At 36.8% G+C, this 25,448-nt stretch overlaps 1 protein-coding gene across 1 annotated transcript in view; it reads right to left on the reverse strand.

The window, feature by feature from the left end:
• Positions 1-22,874: 22,874 nt before the first annotated feature.
• CZH7orf57 (chromosome Z C7orf57 homolog) overlaps positions 22,875-25,448 on the reverse strand; it is a 90,802-nt gene continuing 88,228 nt past the window's right edge. The window contains 3 exon segments of the mRNA XM_087947327.1: positions 22,875-23,487; positions 23,489-23,510; positions 24,951-25,066. Coding sequence (XP_087803453.1) covers positions 23,331-23,487; positions 23,489-23,510; positions 24,951-25,066 — 295 coding nt within the window. The 3' untranslated portion in view covers positions 22,875-23,330.

Consider the following 25,448-nt stretch of genomic DNA (forward strand, 5'->3'; position numbering starts at 1 on the left):
CTTTGTTTTAGGAGACTTCTGATATTTTAACGGGGCAAGAGAAAGAAAGCTGTGTTAATTTGGGCCTGCTTAGCCTTTTTGAGAAAAACATTTATTCACCATGCTGTCAATTATTTTGGTGATGGCTTTCGGTGGCTGGCCTGCCATATCATGCTCTAACTTGTTATTTCTTTCTATCATAGTTGTGAAACAAGCCACATTGAGTGGAATCATATGCAGCAGTACAAAAACATCAGCTAATGGCATCAAGCTCCAATTAGCAAAATCTCCTCCTATTATTTAGCTTAGCTACCATACCTACATATTTTTAAAGACATAACATAAAATAACAGATCAGAGAATCAGGCACAATACCCAAACAGAAGTAGGTCTATCTTATGATACGAAATACAAAAAGACTCGTGCTCTACTTTGGGCCAATTCAAAGAAGTATTTGAGTCAAATCAGCCACTAAAAACATCTTATTTATGGCCAACAAAATAAAAGAACTGGAAGGGACCTTGGAGATCTATTACCCCAATTCCTACACCATTTTAGGCAAGTATCAGTCCAGTCTCTTCTTAAAAGCCTCCAGTGATGGCGCTCCCACAACTTCTGAAGGCAAGCTGTTCCATTGGTTGATTGTTCTCACATCAGAAAATCTTTCCTTAGTGCTAAATTGTTTCTCTCCTTGATTAATTTCCATCCATTTTGTTGTCTTGCCATCTGTTGCTTTGGAAAATAGGTTGATCCCCTGTTCTTTCTGGCAGCCATCAAATATTGAAACACTGCTGTCACTCCTAGTCCTTTTTCTCACTAGATTAGACATACCAATTCCTGCAACTGTTCTTCAAATGTTTTAGCCTCTAGCCCCCAGCTAATCATGCACCAGTTCCCATAAGGGGAATTAAGCACCACACAATCTTTTAAAGCTTATGTATCAGTTATTCAAAAAGAAGAGGAAAATGCTACAAGGTAGATATTCTACAAAAGGATATATCTTGCATGTACATTGGAGATCTCTGGACTGTGGTGAATTGCAAGTGTAATATAAAAGTATTTACCATATTTTTTGGAGTATAAGACACACTTTTTCCACCCCCAAAAGTGGGTGGAAATGTCTGTGTGTCTTATACAATGAATGTTGCTGAAGCTCTGCTGACACATCGGTGGAATGATTATTACAAGCAGCTGATTGTTGGTTGAGTCGGCCTTTCAATGATCAGCTATTTCAGACTGCAGGGATTGCCGTCACCTATTGTCGCCTCCGCATGCCATGTTTTTGGCCTCCGCATGCCCTATTTTTGGCCCATTCTGGGCGGCAGGGATCAGAATAGGTGGAAAGTGGGGCACGCGGAGGCCAAAAATGGGTTGTGGAGGCCGAAATGGGGCGCATGAAAGTGGAAATAGGCAATGGCAATCCCTGCAGCCTGAAACAGCTGATCGTTGGAAGACCGATTGAACTGACAATCAGCTGCTTGTGCTAATCAGGCTGTGCTGAAGCTGAAACAGGCTGTTTGCTGTTTGCTGCAAGGAGGCAAATTGTGGGAGGCAGAGGCAGATTTTTTTTTATTTTCCTCCCCAAAAGTTAGGTGCATCTTATACTCCAAAAAATATGGTATTTATTTTTTTGTTTGCTTGTTAAATTTGTTTGCCCCCATCTCATCACAATCTTATGTACTTATACAATATTTGTAATTTCAAATATGTGATATAGTTTAAAGATACATTTGCAGAATAAAATTTATTCTGTTTTTGCAACTTATATATGTGGAATAGACTGTTAATGTGGATGAAACAAAAAACATGATGTGTAAAGTTGTATACTTCTGTGAACTTTGCTTATGAATTTCAGATAGTCACTTCAGCTATTCCAGAACATTTTCTTAAAAAGAGGAAATATCAGAAAATTTGAAATTACACATACCACACTAAATACACTAGAGATCAACTAACCAAAAAATATTTTTCAATACCGAAGCTCCTATAATTCAAAGGAAAAATTCTAGTGGTATGCAACTACTGAAATCAATAGATTTCATAATCATTGTGAAATAATTATTAAAATGATTATGGAACTGCCTTTATGCAACTTGCATAGTATAATATTGACTTAGAGGAAATATGTGTTGTCATAATGATTTCAGCATTTAATGTTTTGGCTATGGCAGTGCTAGTAAGCTAGGGAAGTTGCATCAGCTAACTTCATCCTCCTCATATTATCTAGCACTTAGAGCATAGGTGAAGACTACAAGAACTCATGTGCAAGAGGGGAAATTGATAGAATCATATGACTGGAAGAGAACACAGAAATCTTCTAGTCCAAGGTAGGAGGAGACCTTATTCCAGTCTAGTCAAATGGTTGTCAAATATATTTCTGAAAATCTCCACTTATGGAGCACTGACAACTCCAGGAGACAAGCTATTCAGCTTGTTCTCACTCTCAGAATATTTCTCTTAAATTATAGGTTGGGTCCAGGGGTGGGTTTCTACCAGTTCTGTCCACCTCTTTAGAACCGGTAGCTCTGAAGAGCAGCAGACATAGAACTGGTTCTATGTCTGCTGATGTTTTTGCCCACCTGCCAACCCCGGCTTTTACCTGACCCTTATCTCCTGATTTTTTTCAACTTCAGCTGCTGTACGAGGCACAGCTGCAGTTAAAAAAGCAGGAAAAAGGGGCTTTTTGAAAGGCTGCTTCTCTTGCACGCAGCATGCTGATGACAATTTACAGGTGCACTGGCAGTGTGCAGGGAAGCACATCGTAAATCACTGAACCTTGTAAATGACCGAACTGGTAGTTAACCCTGTCGGATCTGACCCCTGGTTGGGTCTCTTTTTAACAAGCTTCTACCAATTACTTCTTGTCTTCCCTCTGGTGCTTTGAAGAATAAATCAGTTTCCTCTTCTCCATGACTGCCCCTCAAATACTGGAAGACAGTTATGTCACCATTAACCCTTCTCTTCGATAGGCTAGACCAGGGGTACTTAAATTTTTTAAACAGGGGGCCAATTCATGGTCCCTCAGACTATTGGGAGAGCGGACAGGCTGGGTGAGTATGGCTAGGTGGTCATTTGACTGGGTGGGTGTGGCTAGGTCATGTGACTGGGTGGGCATGGCCAACTTAACAGTCCATTAAACAATGCACACAAATTAAGCTTTAATTTGTTTTGCTCCTGGGGATGTTTTATTTGCTTTTGTTTGCATGTTGCTCTTTTGGTTGACTTTTCTTTTTTTACTAGATCATTTTTTAAAGTTGTGGTCCACTTCAGGAAACTCAGTTTTGCAGCAATTCTTCTCAGCCCCAAGGAGCTTACAATCAACAAGTCACTCTCTCTGTGCGTGTGACTGACTGACTGACTCTCTGTCTCTGTCTCTGTCTCTCTCTCTCTCTTGGGGTGTCTGTGCACTCATTTTTCACCTCCCCCATCTCCAGAACATGGGCTAAAATGGCCTGTTTTTTTGGTCTCCTGGCAGCAGCCCCTACCCTGCCCTCCCATTGGCCCTGGATCACATGGCTGCTCTGCCAGCAGCAGAGCTGCTTTTCAAATTGGCAGAGCTGCTTTTCAAACAGGCAGTAGCCACTCCCCTACTCACCCACTAGCCCAGGAGCATGTGGCTGCACCATCATCATCATCCCTTAGTCAGTGGCCCTCCCCTGTACCCTTCGGCCTTACCTTTGACAGCAGTGGTGTGATCAGAAGTGCAGTTCAACCAATGAAATGATTAACCAGAAGTGCAACTGGAGTGGACGCTCGCTGGAAGATAAGGCCAATGGCGAGGGACAGGGCGAGGGGCATGTTGTCTGAATAACACAAGAATAAAAGAACAATTGAAAAACTATGCTTTGAGTGGCTGGAACTCAGTTTATGACATTATCACTTCTCACCTTGACCCTATCCCTCTGTTGATGCAGTCTAGGACTTCATTGCTTTTCTGGCAGCTGCAGTACATTGCTGGCTTAAATGATACTTAAATGATAGTCCACTAGGAATCTAGATCTCCCTCATAATTACTATTATTGAGCCAAGGATCACCTGAAATCCATGTGTACATAAAATGTATCAAAAGTGACATTTCTGCCAACAGAGACAATTTCATCAGGAAAAAATGTATTAATGTAAATAATGTAAAGGTAATGTAAATTTACCTACACTTATTCTTCATTATAGCATTTTTCAAATATTTTTGTTACTGGGTTAATTTCTTCTGCTGGTGTAATTTCCCATTCTAGAATACCATTAGTCTAGTGACAATTATGCATTCATTTTCTAATGTTTTATAAGAACAATTCTGGCTATTAATTTCTACCCTTCAAGATAAGTCATACTTGGATACCAGAGACATGAATACTAATACTATTTTTATTTTTAGGATTATAACAAAATTTGACAAGTATGAATGTGCTTCCCCTCTCCGTTCTTTAATCCTAAACAGAACTAGGGAGGATCAAGTCTGAATGGCTTTCTCAAATTCAATTTTTGTTTTGGGCTCAGATTTCTCTTGTCTGCCTTGCCTGTGACTCCTCCACCTCTTCGATTTAATTTTCTCAGATCATTACATCTGAAAAGAGAAAAGGAACATTTTATGCAATATGATTTATTTGTTGTAGAAAATAAATATTTCTATTGTCTGTTCTGTAATTCATTTTGAAATGTTGTTATATGGATTTCCTTATTTCCTAAAAAGTTTGACCAAATATTTTTGCAAAGTAGACACTGTCATAAAAGGTGGAAATATGTATTTATTTACACTCTTTTCAATACATTATAGAATTATTGCAATTAATATACAGTTGTTCTATGTTTAATAACCACTTGTTCAGTGACTATTCAAACATACAGCGCTGAATAAGTGATACCATAGTTACAACCAGTCCTTGTACTTCAGGCCATCCCAGCATCTCTGCAGTCAAGAGATCTGTGTGGCCCTAATTAATCATACCTGGGATTTCTCTAGCCAGTGTGGTCATGTGCTTTTTGTTTCTTTGTTTTTTACTTACAATTTAACAATGAAGTTTCTGGTTCTAAATAGTATTGTTAAACGAGAACTATCTGTAATATAATTTGAACGGAATATATAATACTCCTCATGTCAAGTCTTTTTTTTCTCGTTTTTTATTTTTATTTTTAAATATACATCAAGATCAATACATGTGGCAATCTGGGTATCATTCATTTTGATACAGCAATAATAATATTAATATTATTTGTTACATTAATCAAACTTGTGTTATCCTAATATTAATATACAAATTTGTTTTAAAATAGTTATTCAATAGTTCAATTTTCTATTTTAATGCCAATCACAATATTATTTGAGCATACATAGTAATACCATTTTTCAACCTGTGATCTTTCCATCTAGTTATTGCTTTTATTCTATTATATAAAAATATGTATGCTAATATTTCCTCTATTTCTTATTTCCACCTCTATTCTAGCTTCTAGTCAGTTAGTAATCCTAGTGTTAATACACGTTTATATTAAGATATAGTCCTTCATTGTCAATGCCAATCACCATATTGTTTTAACATACATAATAATGTCATCTTGCAACCTTTAATCTTTCCATTTAGCTATTGCTTTATATAAAACTGTTTATTCTTATTTCTACCTCTATTCTAGTTTTTAATCAGCTGCTTTAAAGAGGTGGTATTAGCTATCTATTCTGGTTCTCAGTTCTGGCTTTGTATGCATCATCCTTATTTATCATCCTTAAGACTTGTTTATTTATTTATACAATTTATTGGCAACCCATCTTACTGCAGGGTAACTTTGGGTAGTTTACAATCAAAAAATAAAAATTGTACACACTAAAAGCATAAATAAGTTAAAACCAAGCCAAACACTATGATTCAATTAAAGATGGGAAGTGGGAGAGCAGAAGTGGTGGTGGTGGGATTTGTTGTTAATCTATCAACCACATCAACTGTGATGCTCCTCTCTTAGAGCCCCAAGCTAACTGACAGAGATGGGTCTGTAGGCTCTAATGGAAGGTAGGGAGGGTTGAAGCTATCTTTGTTCCAGGGGGCAAGATCCTCCAGAAAGCAGGCACAGTGGCAAATAAGGCATTTCTCCTGGACCCAACCAGCCAGATTTTTTTGAGTTGAGAGCAGAGGTGGGATTCAAATTTTTTTTATTACCGGTTTTGTGGGCGTGGCTTGGTGGGTGTGGCAGGGGAAAGATACTGTAAAATCTCCAGTCAGAGGTGGTATTTGTCGGTTCTTCGAACTACTCAAAATTTCCACTATCGGTTCTCCAGAACTGGTCAGAACCTGCTGAATACCACCTCTGGTTGAGAGGGTTCCTTGGCAACATGAATGGGGCAGATGAATTCCAGTGGGATGAAATGGTCCCTCAAATAGCCTGGACCAATGCCATAAAAGGCTTTAAAGTTGATTACCAACAGCTTGAATTGCATCCAGAAGCAGACCAGCAGTCAAAGCAGCTCACAGAGCAATGGTACGTGGACCATTTTTTGGGGGACACAAACTATCTGTATCACTGCACTCTGCAGTAGCTGAAATTTCTGAATGCTCTTCAAGGGTAGCCCCTTCTTTCTTTGCCCCTTTTTAGCATAAACTAGGGCTTTTACAATATAGCTATAGGCAAACTTCTCTGGCACAGATTCTATGGAATGAAATACAATCAGGCTTGTCTACCAGATTTTTAAGATAGGATGAACACCTCTGCATTCAAAGGATTATCTGCAAAGCTGACATTTATGATTAATGCAGAATGTGGCTGGAAAATTCAGGAAACATTGCACCGTTCTTCTTTAGAAAAATTAGAAATTGATATATTGTTTTTATTGATTTATTTGAATAATTGTGGATTTTCCCTAAATACTTGTGATTCTAAATAAGAAATTTGTTTATCCAAAATATTATGACCAGCTTGTATAATGGTCTCATGTGTACATAAGCAATCCTCATGGTGGGCCATTTTAATTTACATTAATTTTTAAAGCACATTTAAGCTCTGCCAGAACTTGTTGAATCAACTTATATGTGAGTCAGGACCTATTTTAATAAAATAGTAGAAGGATCTTCTTCTGTCATCTTCTCTACCTCAGCAGATATTGGTGTAGTTGAAATTAGGCTATTGAATACTTAGATTTAGTTGTCATCCCAATAATGGAGTGGTTTTAGGTTATGGGGCTCTTCGGTTCTTGCAGAATTATTACCTTTGGTCATGGATGGGATTGCCTTGCCCCAGAATGACCCTGTTTTAATCTGGGGATTCTGTGACTACTGGTTAAGGACCACATGACATTCATGTCTATGAGGGCCTTGGCATAACTATGAGTTTTGTGTCAGTTACACCCATTCCTGGACCAATGTGCCTTTCTCATAGTCATCCATGTCCTAGTCACCTGGACTATTTATTAAATTTATGTATCACTCATTTCATTGTTAGCAACTATATTGTAATGCACTCTACTTGGGGCAGCCTTGAACAGTATCTGGAAGTTGGTTCAGAATGCAGCAATCCAAACAGTTTTATACAAACCTAGACTTGTGCATGTGTCACTTTTGTGGGAGATGCAGTCGCTGCCAATCTGCTTCTGGGTATAATTCAAAGTGCTGGTTATCACAATTAAAGCCTTATATGGTTTTGGGCCAGGCAGCTTGAAGGACTGTGTCTTCCCTATTACATCCACTTATCCCACCAAGATGGGAAGGCAGGATATGTTGTCTGTTTGACGGGAATGCAGTAATCCACTTATGAAAGGATCCGGAAATGCCGTAAGAGTTTAGTTTTAACAGTAGTTTATCATGTACCACTGAATCAAAGGCTTTGCAGAAGTCTATGTAAATTGTGTCTATTGCTTTACTCTGGTCAAGTAGAATAGTCCATATGTTTTTGCAGTGTAGGAGTTGTAAGTTGCAGGACAATTTTTTCCTGAAACCAAATTGATTTTGAGAGAGTAGGTTGTTTGACTCTAAGTGGAGGGTGATGAATTGGTTAATGATTGATTCCATGACTTTGCACGTGACACAACACAGTGAGATTGGTCTGTAGTTTTCAACCAGGCTGGGGTCACCTTTTAGGGTCACCTTTAAGATAGGGATGACCGTAGCTAAGGACCATAGGTTCGGTAAGGAGCTGGTTTTGAATGATACATTATATATAATGCTTAGGGGTTCTGCTATGGCAAAGGAGAGCTTTTTTAAGAAGTATGCACGTAATCCATCGGGGCCAATAGATAGGGATGGTTTTAGGTTTCGTAGTGCCTTTTCTACATTATCTTCTGTAAAGTCAATATGTAGTAGATCATTAGTTGTGGTACTACTAGGAAATGTGAGGCATGTGTTCCTATCTTGGTTCCTATCTTTTAGGACAGTGGTTCTCAACCTTTTCTTCACCACGAACCCCCTTTAAACATCATTTGTGGCCATGGACCATGGTCACAGATCCCCAAGTTTTAACTCAATATTTAAATCATAACATTTCTTCAAACTTTTGCAAACCCCTGTAATGATTTTACACCTCCTTAAGGATCTGCAGATCACAGATTGATAACCACCTTATCAGAGAAATACATGTGGTGGGTCCATAAAAAAGAGCCTTCTCTCTCCCCCCCCCAATGCATTTTTTATTTTTGTTTCTTTAAATACATCTTTGGGTGAACAGTGTGGTTCCAGGTCTTTTAACATTTTAAAGTAAACATGACCTTAATGACATATTCCTACTATTAACTTTCTTATCTGATTTAATATTATTACATATTACCATTTTTTATTCAATATTCTCATGTTAGTTTGTACAATCTCTATATTCTTAATATTTTTTAAAATACATATTCTCGTAGTTGTCATATTTGCAAAATTTATCAAATTATATCATTCAATTAATCATTTATAAATTCATCTTAGTTTATATTATCCAGTATTTATCCCCTTTTTAATATTAATTTTTTATATTTTTAAAACAAAATCCCTCTCTAATCTCATTACATTACACAACCATACTGTCCATCTTATTTTCATTTAACAAATTATATATTCTAATAACAATATAATCATTTTTATCTATTACTGTATTATATATATATGTGTGTGTGTGTGTGTGTGTGTGTATGTTTGTTTTCTTATATATGTTTTCATAGATTTTCACGGGTACAGGCATGTAAGTCTAGGTGTGTTCGGATCTTTTCCCGTGTAAGATTAAGAATATCTTGGCGATGTTTCAGCGAGGTCTCACTCGCCATTCTCAGGCTGGTGCTTTCTGCTTGCGCTGGCATGAAGCCAAAAGCACCAGCCTGAGGATGGTGAGTGGGACCGCCAAACGCGCCAAGATCTCTTAATCTTACACGGAAAAGACCCAAACACACCTAGACCTACACACACACACACACACACATATATATGTTATGCCTCACCTTTACAAAGGAGGTGAGAAGTCCAAATTCCAATTGAATACAAACAAGCAAGCAAATCCAGTAATTATAGAGTTAATTCCTTGAGCCGATAAAGTTCTTGGCAGTCTCATACATGCTGTCTGCCAAGTCCGACAAGAAAGCAGGAATATAAATCACACAAGCTATCACAACACAGAATAGTCCAGAGCTCCTCTGAATAAGTCACACGTTGTCCCGTACGAAACTCTCAGAGCGAACACACCCACTTTTATTCCCTGTGGGGTGTGTCAGTCCCTCAGCTCAGTCTCTGATTCGTCCCTTCCTCCTGCGTTGCAGCTCACACTTTTGCCTGCGACGCTGCCTCGTATCAAGCCAGCATTCCTCTGCTTGATTCTCAGTCAGAGACTCTGATATGCTCTCCTCCTTTTCCTGATTAGCCTCAGGTTTTCTCTCTCGGTTATCTGTCGACACCTGAGGCACAATCAGGGAGGAAGGCATTACCGAAGAGGAAGGTCCTGGGGAGGAAGGCATTTACAAATCCTCCTCTTCCCCATTGTCCGAGTCTTCGTCCTCTAACAATGCAGGCTCAAACCTCAGAGCCACAACATACATACATACATACATACATACATACATACATACATACATACATACATATATGTTTTCTTAAGTTTTCGTGGGTACTTACATGTATGGTATTCAGCTTTGTTCAGGTATTTTCCCACGTCATTATAGTTGTGCTTTTAAAGTTGTAGCAACGTTTCGGCAGAATCTCATCTGTCATCATCAGGCTTCTGTATTGTGTTCGTCTGTGAGTCAGACTTTCACAGCCGTTTCAGTTTTAAATTTGGGGCAGCCTACTGCTGTGCCAGAATGGTTTTTTCTTCATCCTGATTGGTTGGGAGTCTTGGTCTGTGTTTATTGGTCTTGGAGTTTGCTGTGTTCTGCTTGATTGGTGTTTCTAATATCTAATATCTGTCTGTTTTGTGGCTTTTTTTGTCTTGATTGGCTGGCAACATTGTGTTTCCTGTATTGGAGGCTTTTAGTGCGGCTTGGCTCCGAGTAAATGGACGGCTATCATTTATTAGGAAGCTAGGTTTCATCTGGGTACCTGGTTGGGGTGTGTTTGAGCTGGAGGTATCAGGGGGGATCTGTTTGTGCCCAGGTGTTTGCCTGGCTTGTGGTGTGGAGATTCTTTTGTTTGTGAGTGCAGGCTTCCAAATAATTGACAGTCCGGTGGAGTCATCTCTTCTATTCATGCTTTCAGGTCTTTTTTCAATGATAATTCTGTAGCTGGGGTTTTCTATAGTGGCTAGGATTTTGGTGCCATTGAAGTCGATGCTATGACCTGTGGCTTTCATGTGTTGGACTAGTGAGGAAGTGTGTTCCAGCTTTTTTACTGCATTTTTGTGTTCATCCAGGCGGGTACTTGTTCTTCTATTGGTCTGTCCAATGTATGTGGCAGGGCATGATGCACAGGGGACTTCATATATGGCTTGGTTTTCCAGGTCAATTTTATCTTTGGGGTTTCTTAGGATGGCTGCTATTTTTCTGTCTGTTTTGAAGGCAGTCTTGATGTGATGCCTGTGTAGTATCTTACTGATTTTGTCTGTAGTACCTCTTATGTAGGGCAGGACAGCTGTTCCATAGGACTGTTCATCTTCTAGGTCTCCGTTACGTCTCAGTGTGTCTTTGTGGATCAAGCCAGTGATTTTGCTTTTGTGGAAGCTGTTAGCTGTCAGTACTTTAGTCAGGGTGCATAGTTCAGTCTTTATGTGTGTCTTGTCTGCCAGGCATTTGCTTCTGGCTATTAGTGTTTTGGCCACGAGTTTATCTGTGCTGCGTGGTGGTGGGATTGGGCGTTGAGGTAGCAGTTGGTGTGTGTTTTCTTCTGGTATATGGTGTGTCCTAGTGTGCCATCTGTTTTTTTGTAGATTAGTACATCTAGGAATGGTAGTTGTTTGTTTGTTTCCGTTTCCATGGTGAATTTGATTTTGGGGTGTGTGCTGTTTAGGTGTGTTAGGAAATTGTTTAGGTTTTCTTTTCCATGGGGCCAAATCACAAATGTGTAATCGATATATCTTAACCATAGTGGCATTGGTTTGTGGGTGGCATTGGCTAGGGCTCTGGATTCGAATTCGTCCATGAACAGGTTTGCAATGATGGGTGACAGTGGTGATCCCATAGGGGCTCCTTCAATTTGCTTGTATCTTTGTCCTTTGTATATGAAATATGTGTTGGTTAAGCAGTGTTCTGTTAGATGAGGTGTTTGGGTGGTTGGTATTTATTTTTGATGATTTTGAGAGTTTCTTTATCGGGACTTGAGTGAATAGTGAAACCATGTTGAAACTTACAAGCAGATCTTCTTGTTCCACGTGTAGATCTTTGATCATTTCCAAGAGGTGGTATGAGTTTTGTACATGTGAAGCTGCTGCTTCAGCATGGGGCTGTAGCTGCTTTGCTAGGTATTTGGCTAGGCTTTTGTAGTGGTGCTCCTCTGGAGCTGACTATGTCTGAGAAGTATGCCTTCTTTGTGTATTTTTTGGGAGGCCGTGATAGTTTGGGGCATCTGGAAGATTTTCTCTTGGGATTATATATATTTGTTTTCTGAGGTTTCCGTGGGTATTTGTATGTGGATCTTTGGTTATTCGGGTTTTTCCCCGCGTAAAATTGGAAGTGTCTAGGCGACGTTTCGATGAAGTCTCATTCATCATCTTCAGGCTTGTGTCTTCGGCTTTGTGCTTCTCGGAATAATGTGAGCTTGCAGCTGCTTCTTCCTTTTAACTGCTAGTGGGGGTATGACTTGATTGGGTGGGGGCTTGGTTGTGTTCTGATTGGGTGGGGGGTGTTCTCGTTGGTTGGGGGTTTGGCTGTGTTCTGATTGGTTGGGGGTTGGCTGTGTTCTGATTGGCTGGGGGTGTGTTCTGTTCAGGTGGGGGTTTGGTTGTGCTCAGGTTAGTCTTAGTTGCTGGGGGATTTGAGCTGGTGAGCTGTGATCCTATTATTTGGCTTTGTGTTTGTGGTCGTGCCGCATCTTCATGGTGGGCGTCTGTTCACTTCATGTATGGGTCGGAGGGGTTTGAAGCGGGTAGTGATGCAGCTGCGGTACGGCTTCTGGTCCGTGGTCGTGTCTCATCATCTGTATGGGTGTGAGTCTGCTTTCTATGAGGAAGTGTGGTGGTAGCATCTTGTGTGGCCCTCGTGGGTGTGGGTCTGGTGTCCTTCTTCATGGTAGGTACTCGTTTCTTAATGAGGGCGGGTTTCCAGATGGCTGGTAGGTGGGAGGTATCATCTCGTTTATTCATGCTGTGTGGGCGTTTTTCTATCTCTATGGCTTCTCCGATTATTCTGTTGTTGAAGTGTTCAGTTTTGGTGATAGTTCTGGTATTTTTAAAGTCAATCTCATGTCCTGTGGCTTTGAGGTGTTGGAGCAGGGAAGAGGTCGGTTCTTCTTTTTTGATTGAGTTCTTGTGTTCTTCAATGCGTGCACTTATTCTTCTGTTGGTTTGTCCGATGTATGTGGTGGGGCAGGCGGTGCAAGGGATTTCGTATACTCCTTGGTTTTCTAACTCGATTTTGTCTTTAGGGTTTCTTAGGATGGTGGATATTTTTCTGTTTGTGCAGAATGCTGTTTTAATGTTGTGTTTTTGGAGGATCTTGCTGATTTTGTCTGTAGTGCCTTTTTTGTCTGTAGTGCCTTTTAAGCCCTCCTCCCATATATAAAATGGGAAGCACAAAGCCGAAGACACAAGCCTGAAGATGATGAATGAGACTTCATCGAAATGTCGCCTAGACACTTCCAATTTTATGCGGGGAAAAACCCAAATAACCATATATATATGTATGTATGTATGTATGTATGTATGTATGTATATGTATATGTATATGTATATGTATATGTATATGTATATTCATTCATTCATTCATTCATTCATAGATTTTCACGGGTACAGGTATGTAGGTCTAGGTATGTTCAGGTTTTTCCCCGTGTAAGATTAAGAGTATTTTGGCGACGTTCTGGCGAGGTCCCACTCGCCATCCTCAGGCTGGTGCTTTCAGCTTCATGCCAGTGCAAGTGCGATCACACACTGCTTGTACTGGCACAAAGCTGAAAGCACCAGCCTGAGGATGGCGAGTGTGACCTCGCCGAAACGTCACCAAGATACTCATAATCTTACACAGGAAAAGACCCGAACACACCTAGACCTACACACACACACACACGCGCGCACGCACACACACGCACATGCACACACACGCACACACACACGCACACATACACACACATATATATATTTTCCATCAGATCCCACGTGGCATTTCCTACCCCATACTATCATATTGGTTTTCTTGTATATCCATAAACAATTATAAATCTTAAATAACAATCCTATAATAAAATCTTATTTTCTTATTTATCCCAATTAGGATATTAATCCTTATTTTTATTCTAATTGATATTTTATATGTCTTTAATAATAATTCTATGACAAAATATTAATTTCAGGTTTATCAAAATCAATAATTATATATCTTAACTAATAAAGCAACCATTCATGTGGAATCCTTATCCTTCCCTTCTTCAACCATTGTCTCTTACTTTACTTACTATATTATTCTCTTCCTAGTTTTTCTGACCCTTTCTCTTGCTCATTCTCTATTGTATTCCACTGTTTCTTTTTCCCAGTTATCTGATTTTACCCCCATTCTCTCCAAATCTTCTTTCTGTAGTGATTTACCCTCAGAATATTCTCCCCTTGATTTATTATATCAATCATTAACATTTTAAATTTGATTTCCTTTTTGTCCTTTTGCTTTATTTGTTGCTCTCTTTGCTGTTTTCTTTTAACTCCTTCTCCTCCAGCATTCCTTGTTCTTCTGTAGTTTGTGCCACCATTTCCAAATTTTCTTCCATGCTCTGTATTTTATTCCATAACTCCAAGCTTCTGTTTATAATTTCTTTTATAGTTTGAAGTTCCAACACTATTTCTTTGCATATTTTGCTCATTTTTATTTTGCTTATTTTATTTTTGTGTCATTATCCAATTGTCCCACAGTCTTCTTGATGATGGCCTCTTCTCTGTAGAATATTTATTTTATTTTATTTGGTTTGGTTTGTCAATTGCTTACAAGATAATAGGTATATGTAAAAACATAGTTATGAATACATGGATACACATAAGAAAAATAAAAGAAACAATAGGACAGGGACGGTAGGCATGTTGGTACGCTTATGCACGCCCCCTACAGACCTCTTAGGAAAGGGGTGAGGTCAATAGTAGAAAGTCTAAGGTTAAAGTTTTGGGGGGTTGGGGAAGAAACCACAGAGTCAGGTAGAGTATTCCAGACATCGATCACTCTGTTGCTGAAGTCGTATTTCCTGCAATCAAGTTTGGTGTGATTAACCTTGAGTTTGTATCTATTGTTTGCTCTTGTATTGTTATGGTTGAAGCTGAAGTATTCATTGACAGATAGGACATTGCAATGTATGATTTTATATACTATACTTAGATCAGACCGAAGGCAGCATAGTTCTAGGTTTTCTAGGTTTAGAATTTCAAGTCTGGTGGCATAAGGTATTCTGCAACGAGTAGAGGAATGGAAAACTCTTCTTGTTAAATACTTCTGGACTTTCTCAACTGTGTTAATATCAGATACGTAATGTGGGTTCCAGATTGGTGAGCTGTATTCGAGTATTGGTCTAGCAAATGTTTTGTATGCTCTAGTTATTAGTGTAATATTACCAGAGAAAAAGCTATGTAAGATTAGGTTAACAACTCTTAACGCCTTTTTGGCTATGTAGTTACAGTGGGCTCTAGCACTTAGATCATTAGAGATGAGTACTCCAAAGGTCCTTGACAGAGTTTGGATCATTAACAAGGTCTTGACTATTCAGCCTGTATTTTATTTTCTGATTTATTTTTTTTGCCAATATGTAATACAGAGCATTTATTTGTTGAGATTTGAAGTTGCCATTTGTTTGACCATTCTGATACATAGTCGAGGTCTTTTTAAAGGGTAGAAGTATTGTCTGTGGTGTTGAATAGCTTTACATCATCAGTGAAGAGAACACAGATTTTAGTTTTAGGAGTAGTTTGTCACATACCACTGAATCAAAGGCTTTATAGAAGTCTATGTAGATTGCGACTATTGCTTTGCCCTGATCGAGTTGTGTAGTCCATATGTTTTGCAGTGTAAGAGTTGCAGATTGCAGGATAGTTTTTTTCTGAAACCAAATTCTTTATTAGAGAGTAGGTTTTTTGTCTCTAAGTGGAGGGTGATGGATTGGTTAATAATTGATTCCATGACTTTACAGGTGATGCAGCATAAAGAGATTGATCTGTAGTTTTCAACTAGGCTGGGCTCTCCCTTTTTGAAGATGTGGATGACTGTGGCTTGTGACTATAGTTTTGGCAAGGAGCTGGTCCTGAAAGATTTTTCAAAAATTATGCTTAGAGGTTCGGCTATGGCAGTGGATAGCTTTTTAAAGAAGTCAGCACATATTCCATCCAGTCCAATAGATAGAGATGGTTTTAGATTGCATAGTGCTTTTTCAACATTGTCTTCTGTAAAATTGATATGTATTAGATCATTGTAGTTGCCTGTGATGCGACTAGGAAATACTGGTCATGATCCATTGCTGTTTACAAATACTGAGCCAAAGAATGTGTTAAAGAGGTTGGCTTTAATGGTGTCATCATTGCAGTCTTTACCATTAGGTCCTTTCAGGTGTGGGATGGACCTTGAGTCTTTTAGTTTGTTGTTTACAAAATTGTAGAAAGCACGGGTGGAATTGGTGCATAGAAGATTTTCCTCTTGTTTAACGTGATAATTGGTGCATTCAGTCTTTATCTGGTGGCATAAATTTTTGTATCGGCTTTTGAAGTTGGCAATGTGACCAGATTTGTTTTTCCGCCAAAGTGATCTCTTTTTGGATTGAAGCTTCCTTATTGTTATGGGTAATCTGTTTTTTCTGGTTTTTGGAGTTGTTATTGGTACATATAGTTTGATGACTCTTTTGACTTCAAGTAAAAATATGTTGTAATGGTCTTCAACAGTATTGAATCCAGTGAATGGAAATTGCCAATCAAGGGATGAGAGATCATTGTTGATAAGATCATAGTTGCCTTTTTTGAAGTTATAATTGGGGGTCACATCGTTGTGTTGATTTTTTTGTGGACATATGTTGAGACAAAAGTCAATCATGCTGTGGTCACTGTTGGAAAAGGGTTCTTTAATTTGTATTCCATAAATTGAATTCAAACTGTTGCAGAAGATGAGATCGAGACAGTTGTTAAGTCCAGTATTGTTGTTTCAGTCCCAGGTTTGTTACAGCATTGTAGAAGGTTGCATGTATGGGTTTAGTTTTACATTCGTTTAGGGTCCAGTTAATGTGAGGTAGATTGAAGTAATCAAGAAAGATAAAAGTGTGTGGGCAGGATGTTGCCCATGTTAGTAGTGAATTTAGCTTGTTTACATGTTCGATGTCATAATCAGGGGCTCTGTAACATAGTAAAAATTGAAATGTGATATTTAAGGACAGTTCACAGACGATGTCTCAGGAAGAGTAAGCTCTTGGGTAACTTTGATGTTTTTTAGATGTAAGGACTTTTTATAGAAGATAGCAATACCACCTTCTGTGGTATGATCAGTCCCCCTGTTTTTCCTAAAAGCCCTTAAGATGTGGCTTTGTTAGCAGGCCTGGGGACTACAAATGGAAGTAGAGTCAATCAAGTGGTTGATTTGATAGTATTGCTGTTGCCGTGTGGGAGGTGAGCTAGGATTTGTATGGTTTTGTGTTGTGAATTTTTTAAATATTGTAAGCTAAGTCACTGTATGTGAATCAGGTGGCCAGATAAATTTATTTTAATACATAAATACCAATCCAGTAGAAAATGTGGGTTACATTTTTTAAAATCAAAATATAGGTCATTACTTTTTATTATTCACCTATTTATTGGGAGATAAACTCTGTCAAATGTAGTGTGAGAGGAAATGCCTTAATATTTTTTTAAAATAAAAAACTGGAAAAAGAAAACAAAATTAGTTTCACAATTTTAATTTAATATAAGTACTAGCAAAGGCTTAATGAGTTGAAAGCAACAAGATTTTTTTTTTTAGAAAAAGTGATTTTTCTAATTAACCTATTCCAACTATTGCATGATTGCATTCATTTCTCATGGAAGCAAGTTTCTGTTAGAAACCATTAAACAGAAGCTACAGAATTTCATCATCAAGAGTTATCTGATGTACAAACAGTTTTTATAAAGGGCACAGCACTCAAGATCACATTGCTAGTATTAGATGGGTTATGGAAAATGCACATATATATCAAAAGGATCTTTATACATGCTTTATCAAATATGTAATTTTTTTTGACTCTGTAGAACACAATAAGCTATGAGTGGCTTTGCAGGATCTTGGTGTCCCAGCCCACCTAACCAGACTCATCAGATCACTGTACACTGATGAAGAGGCAATACTGAGAACATCTTTGGTGACATATTGGTCTCAGAATCAGTAATAGTAAGACAGGGATGTATTTTATCATCTTTTTGTTCAATCTGTATGATGAAGTGATCATGCAGAAATTAGATCTGGAATTGCCTGATGTTGGAATGAAGACTAGGGGAAGAATCCATAAATAATTTGAGGTACACAGATGATACAACACTACTAGCTGAAAATAAGGAAGACGAGGAAAAAATGATCTGGAAAATCCAGGACAAAAGTTAAAAAGTAAGACTAAATTGTAACATCAGGAAAACAAAGATAATGACAAGATCTGCCAATAGACATGACATTTCTAAAATCAACAAGGAGGAAATTGAATTAGTTGGAGTATTTATCTTCTTTGGATCTAAAATTGTTCATGATGGCAGTTCTACTCCTGAAATCAAATGTAGGATAATTTTAGGTCACACTGCAATGGTTAAATGAATAAGATCCCAAAAAGCAGAGATATTGATATAAATACAGAAAGCAGGCTGGCTAGAGCAATAGTCTTCCCTATAATGATGTACGGGTAAGAGAGTTGGATGCTAAGAATGGCTGATGAAAGAAAATTGATGCCTTTGAATTGTAGTGCTGGCGTAAATGATTGTGTATACTATGGACAGCCAGAGCAACTAACAGAGAGGTGTTAAATTATATAAAACCAGATGCATCACCAAAAGCTAAAATCATAAGACTACATCTGATTTACTTTGGCCATGCCATGTGTTCAAAGTGTCATTCTAAATAAGCAATAGCAAATAGTACCTAAGACATATACCACTTCATAGTGCTCTATAGCACTCTCTAAATGGTTTACAAAGTCCGCATATTGACTTTGGGTCCTCATTTTACTGACTTCAGAAGGATGGAAGGCTGAATCAACCTTAAGCCAGTCTGGATCGAACTCCTGGGAGTCAGCAGAATTAGCCTGCAATACTGCATTCTAACCACTGCCTCACCATGGCTTAGTAGGTAGGTTTCTCTCTGGTATGATCCTCCTTTTGGCATGAAATTCAACCGAGAACCAAGGAGAAATTTTCTGACAGAACAATTATGAAAGGCTTGCTCCAAAAGATGTGGGTGCTACATTACTGTAGGTTTTCAAGAAAACTGGAAAGTCATTATCCAGATTGGTATAGAATAGATGACCTCCTGCCATGGGTATGGGACTGAAGTAGAAGATCTCCAAGGTCTCCTCCCTATTATTCTATATTCTAAGTTTCTATGCAGAAGAGACTGCTTAAGCAAACAACACAGCAGTGCCAGGATAATTACTAGGTAATTATAGGAACTAATGCCAGTTTGCCCTTTAGGCAACAAAAACATTAATAAGTTTTGAGTCAAGTTATGGTCTCAATTATATATTTGTGCTGGTTAATGATTGTAACAAATAAATGTAATTTAATTTAATTTAATGACTTATTTTACACAATAAAGCTTTTTTTAAAAAAACCATACCAATACTTTGCCCTTGTCTCTTTCCAAGATGTTTTCTGAATTACTCTGTAAGAATTTAGAATCATTTAAATAATCCTCATTCTGCTGAGTTTCCAAGACTAGAGAAATCCAGCAGATGCTGCCAGAAGTGGTATACTAAACCTGATATGCTGTTGTGTCTAAAACATATAAATTTTTTATATCCATCTTGTTTAAAATTAAATGGAAACTGTCATTAAATCTTGTATTTTTAAACATTTTTTGTTTGGAGGCGCAAATAACTGCTCAATAACATTACATTATTACTGAAAAGAACCATAAATAAAGGACAATTGTTTCCAATTTCTAATGGTTTAATCTTTATTCAAATAAAATTCAAGTATTCATATATGTTTATATATAAAGTCTAAAGCAGAATAAAATACAAATGGTGTTTAAAACTATCATTACAATCCAATATTATGAAAAATAATTTAAGTACCACTCTGACATTCAATTTATTACATAGAAAATGCAATAACTAGCTTTTACTTAGAAAAAGATACAAAAATAAAAAATCAGCACTGTAAAGCTCAAGCTGGTCTCATTTTTGTGTTTCCCTATACTCTTTTCAGTAGTTCAATGTCAAAGCATAGCTTATATTAACAGTGTCCTATAACTGGAGGGATACTCATCAGCTCTCAAGCAACGGGTGTGGCTTTAGAAGAGAGTAGTCGAGCCTTAGCAATAGTTGGTTTATCAGAGAACTATTGAAGCCTTTTGAAGCTTGACACCTATTATACCTGGTTAGCAGAGTACTATTGGAGCCTGCTTCCTAAGCTGTATAAGTTTCCTGCACACAGTGCTCTTTGGAAATAGCAACAGAATTGTGAAAATTCTGTGAAGTACCAGCTTTTACTCAATGTCTGTTTGTGTCAATGTTGGCTGGGATGTCTCTGAATCTGCAAAACAGAAATGAGAAGAAAATTAGTAATCTCATCAAAACACAATGTTTCTACTTAACGAAAGAAAATTCGTATATAGGGGAGGGAGGGGAAACAGAAGGGCTTCACTATTTTAAAATTACATTGAAGTGAACAGCATAGAAACAGGGATCTTTCTTTAAGCAGGACTATGACTGCCCAATTTGTTTTCATTTTGATTTTACTTAGCAATATTAAGACAGTGTAAATGACTTGACATGAGTTCTTGAAATATTATATAAAATATTGCACATGAAAAGGTTTTGAATAACTATGAATTCAGTACAAATGAAACATATTAGTTTCATTCCCAAAATATTCAAAGGGTTTTTACAAAATATATAGGATTTTATAACAGTTTAAACTTGAATTTCATGGATATATAAAAATGTAAAAACACTTGCTCCAATTCTATAACTGTTTAATACTGGCAAAAATATAAACTAATATCAATGGGAATGACTTAGCTTTTTTTAAAAATAGATGCAGATTTATTTTACTGCTGTTCAGTCTATCAATAACTACCGGACATAACTGACCCTTCCGGCAAGTGCTGCTTTATAGTACAGTCGACAGCACCTAGCCTTAACATATTCTCAGATCCATTCATTAATAAAAGATGGACTATGGATATACTTGGAAGTTCAGATTATGTGGGACACAAAATATTTTTTATTCTTGCCACCAAGAATACCAAGTAATTCCAATTTTGAAACATCAATTGCACTGAAAACACACAGAAAAACTCTTATTTGAAACTATTAAAGAACATGGGGGCCTTCTAAATTTTTGACGTTAGATATTTATTTCAAATTAAACTTTAAGCAACTGTAGATACAGCCCTGTAAATTTCAGAGATTATTATCTTCACCTTTTTTTAATGCACAATTTAATATTAACCGAGAGTGTTCTATACCTCATGCCACAACTCCACCAAATTCTAGAAGGGCCACTAATAGATGCAATACTTCTCTAAAATGGTTTACAACTCTGAAATGCTTTTCCTTGACAGAATAATCAACATTGCTTTTAAGTATTTTGTGCTTTTAAAATATTTTGGCTTGCACTACTTTAAATGCTTGTGAAATTGGAAATTATTTTGGAAATGTTCAACTATACTTTTTAGCAAGAAGAAATTGTTAGGTTATTTTCTTTTTGATCTACTCTTGTGCTCTGTCAAGACATCTAACAACAGAATATAAATTAATTATTTACATAAAAAAGTCTTAATGAGAAAAACATTTAAAACATCTAGGTGAATTTTCTAATCAACTTTTCAATATTATGAACATACAACATTCCTTGGACTTAGTTTTCTTAAAACAATGTAAATGCACTTTCACATACTTAGTATTAAGTATTAAAAACCTATTTAGCCAACAATTATTTCATGTTTTTGCTCATACATCTTTGGTAATAAATCTGAATTCAGTGGGACTTGTTTTACTGAAGTGTGCAGCCTTGCAATTTGAGGAGGTAGATTTAAAAGGAGTTATTTTTAGGAACTTAGTTTCATTCTCCATAGAAGAGACTGGAATAGGTAGTTCTTGACTTACGACCACAGTTGAGCCCAAAATTTATATTGTTAAGATAGTTAAATGAGTTTTGTTCCATTTTAAAATCCTTTTTGTCACAGTTGTTAAGTGAATCACTACACTGTTAAATTAGCAACATGATTGTGAAGTAAATCTGGCTTCACCATTGAATTTGCTTGTCAAAAAGTCAAGAAAGATGATTGCTTGACCCTGGCACACTGCAAAACCTCCATAAATATGAACCAGTTGCCAAGCATCCAAATTTTGATCACCAGACCACGAGAATGCTGCAACAATTGTAAGTGTGTGTCATAAGTCACTGTTTTCAGTGCTGCTGTAACTTCAATCACTAAACAAATGGTTGTAAGCCAAAAGACTACCCATAGATAAAAGAACAAGAGTTCTTCTGACACATAAGAGCAAATTATTAAATATTTAATATTTAAATCTAATTTCCTTTAAAAATATTCAATTTTGTTTCCAGTATATCATTAATTCATTGAATGCAAGGTTTTTTAATGATCATTTTAGTTTGTAATTTTTTTCTTTTCTTTTACAGCAGAGTACAAATACAGCTCAGGGAGTTATTGTAGAGGCCTATGTCTGTGCCATTCTTCACAAATACCTCATAAATAAAATAATGAACTCCCAATCATAAGAATTAAATTCTATTTTGAATGTGATGAATTTGCCTAAATTCAAATAGTTGGATTAGAACTAATTCTATATTTTTTACTGTTACATAAAAGTAATGTTATTATTTCCTAATAAAGGCAGAAGTGGTATTCAGCAGGTTCTGACCAGTTCTGGGGAACCAGTAGTGGAAATTTTGAGTAGTTTGGAGAACCAGCAAACACCACCTCTGACTGGATATTTTACAGTATCCTTCCCCTGCCACGCCCACCAAGTCATGCCCACAGAACCGGTAGTAAAAAAAATTGAATCCAACCACTGAATAAAGGGCCTACATGAAATGTGCAAAAGTGTGACATCAGTATAAGTTGTAGAAATTTCATTTTGCATGCTGCATAATTAACAGCTATTTTATATTAAAATCATGCATTTTAAAAATTAGTCTGCAAAGGTTCAGGAAAAGTAAACAGTCTTGATATACATTAATCTCCCATTTATTCTGCTTGGAACTGAAGCTATTATGAATAAAGTAGAAATAATTTCTACTTTATTATTTATTTATGCTATTATGCAAAATTACTATTTATTTATTTACTTATTTATTTTAATCTGCCTTTAATTTGGGGGGGGGGGTCTGCACCAAGGGAGGCTCATTCAATTTCATTGTACGTATGTTGTGCATTGACAATAAAGGTTTGAGTTGATCTGATTTTGTCAACCCAAGGCCTAATTATTTTCAATTGTAAGGAGAAACTTTACTGAATATTCTGGTACTTTCAGAATGGGAGGAATGTATCATTCAATATTTGATTAACATCAAAAATATTTGTATTAACCATATGCCTTAATTTCCTAATTATTAAATTCTCTTCTAATAGCAGAGAAAAAAATAACAGCAAAATAGAATTCTTATATTTAGCTATGTCAGAAATGGGCTGTTGGGATAGGATCTTGGGTGGCACACATTCTGAGCTTGAAGAGTGACTTCTTAGGCTGGGCACCCATTTCAAGTCCAGATTGAGATTTAGATTTTCTTTTGTTTGACAATGTATATTTTCTAGCTTTCTGTCTCTTTTCTATTTTCTTCTGGAGGAAGAAGAGAATCTGCAAGAAATAATGGAAAAGGAATTCTTTACTTAAAATGCCTTCTGGATATAAAGAGAAGGGGAATCTATGATCCTTCCAAAAGGTGTTGAATTGCAATCTTGTCCCATGGATAATAGAAATTAATCAGGAGGATTATAACTTCTCTTTTTCTAAGATAGAATTTAGCCCAATATGTTTTAACAATTGTTCAAAGCACTTGCTTAAAGCAAAGTGATTACAAAAGATGTTCAGATCTATATTAAATATTTAAATTTAATATGAATTTGGTTCTATAAAAACAATTAAGATTATGCAAAACATTCGAAACTGCACTCTGCAAAACCTATAGGACTACTCAAGTGTCTGTGCCTGAATTCATAAAACAATTATTCATGTGCAGTAAATGTGAGTGCACATATAATAGACTTTATCCATGGGTTCTTATTCCCTAATCATTTTGATTATGCTATTATAATGTGTTCCACATAGGTCTGACTTTGAAGTGCATTTGGAAAGTGCATCTCATCCAGAATGCAATGGCTCAAGTAACCATGGACACTCCTTGTTGCACCCCTGCAATACATTATTTTTGGAGCTGTACTGGCTATTGATTGTACATTGAATGTAATTCTAGATGGTGGTTACCATCACCTGCCAAAGCCCTATATAGTTCATGGCTTGGATATTTACAGGATTGCCTTCTTCCAAAAACATCTGTTCACTGAATATTGTCAAATTGGACAAACTCTGTGTCCTTTGCTCAGAAAATGCCTTCTATAGGTGCTAGAATAGTATGCCTTCTCTATTGTTCGTCCACTTCTTTGGAACAGCAGTTTCCCAGACCCTCAAATGGCCCATTCCCTGTTGGTGTTTAAAAAGGGCTTGCCCTAACCCTGGGAATATGATTATGTGTTCTTAAAAAAATGGATATGGTTTCAGTGATGAGGCTATATATACATAAGTATGGTCTACAATTATCCTTAGGGTCTTATACTGTGGTTTTGTGGCTTTAATTTGTTAACTATATCATGTTTTGTTTTAATCTGAGATATGGAAGGAACCAAATACTACTTCTGCGTAATTGGAGTGGACTATTAACTACATAAAATAAACAAACAATTATGTGCAGACAGCTTCAAGAACTTTCCATAAAGTGTGACTGTTTCATTGCTTGTAAGAAAGATATTGGGCATGAACCAACATGCCTTGCAAAGTACCATCTTTAATGCTTTGCAGAATCCTAAATGCTGTTACTCTCTGAACATTTCTTCAGATGAACTGCCATATTCTGATGTGTGAATTCAAGTCTGATAAGTTGCAGAATGTGAATAAAATACTTTATTTACTTATGACCCACAATATATAAACAGGATTATAAATTAGAGCAGGGATTATTAAGCAACCTTTTACAGTATATTAAATATGATATAATATTTAAAAAAGTTTTTAACACATTACCATTAGGCAGAGTATTTTTTTTCTCCCAGTGATCACGTTGTTGAAGCCACTCATCACCATAACCACTACTAATCAGTTTGCTGAAATTTACAGGCTCATTTTTTTTATGAGCAGGCCTTCATAGAAAATAAGAAATAATTAAGTTTTAAACTGAAAGTAGGCCTAATAGATTTTTCATAGTAATAGTTATAAGCAAACAACACAAATTGTGTATACTTTCAAAACAAAGCAAAAAGAATTGAATACCTATTTCCCTATTATTTGATAAAACATTCAATTATTAAAGGCCCAATAATTAGTGGAACTGAAAAATAAAATGTCAAACTATTTCACAGAAGCCTTCCCAAGTAGGTAAATTGTGCAACAGAAGTAAACATTTATTTTGTAGTTTGTATGTACATTCTCTTTGTAACATGCTGGTTATTACAATTCTTGTTTTGCTTCTTTCCTTTAGTTGTTTAATTATCAGTTATCCTGTGAAATTTATTTCTAAAATTG

This window comes from Notechis scutatus, chromosome Z (genome assembly GCF_049901735.1).
Source record: "Notechis scutatus isolate UNSWTSFEM ecotype Mainland chromosome Z, rNotScu1.2, whole genome shotgun sequence".
NCBI classification, from domain to species: domain Eukaryota; kingdom Metazoa; phylum Chordata; class Lepidosauria; order Squamata; family Elapidae; genus Notechis; species Notechis scutatus.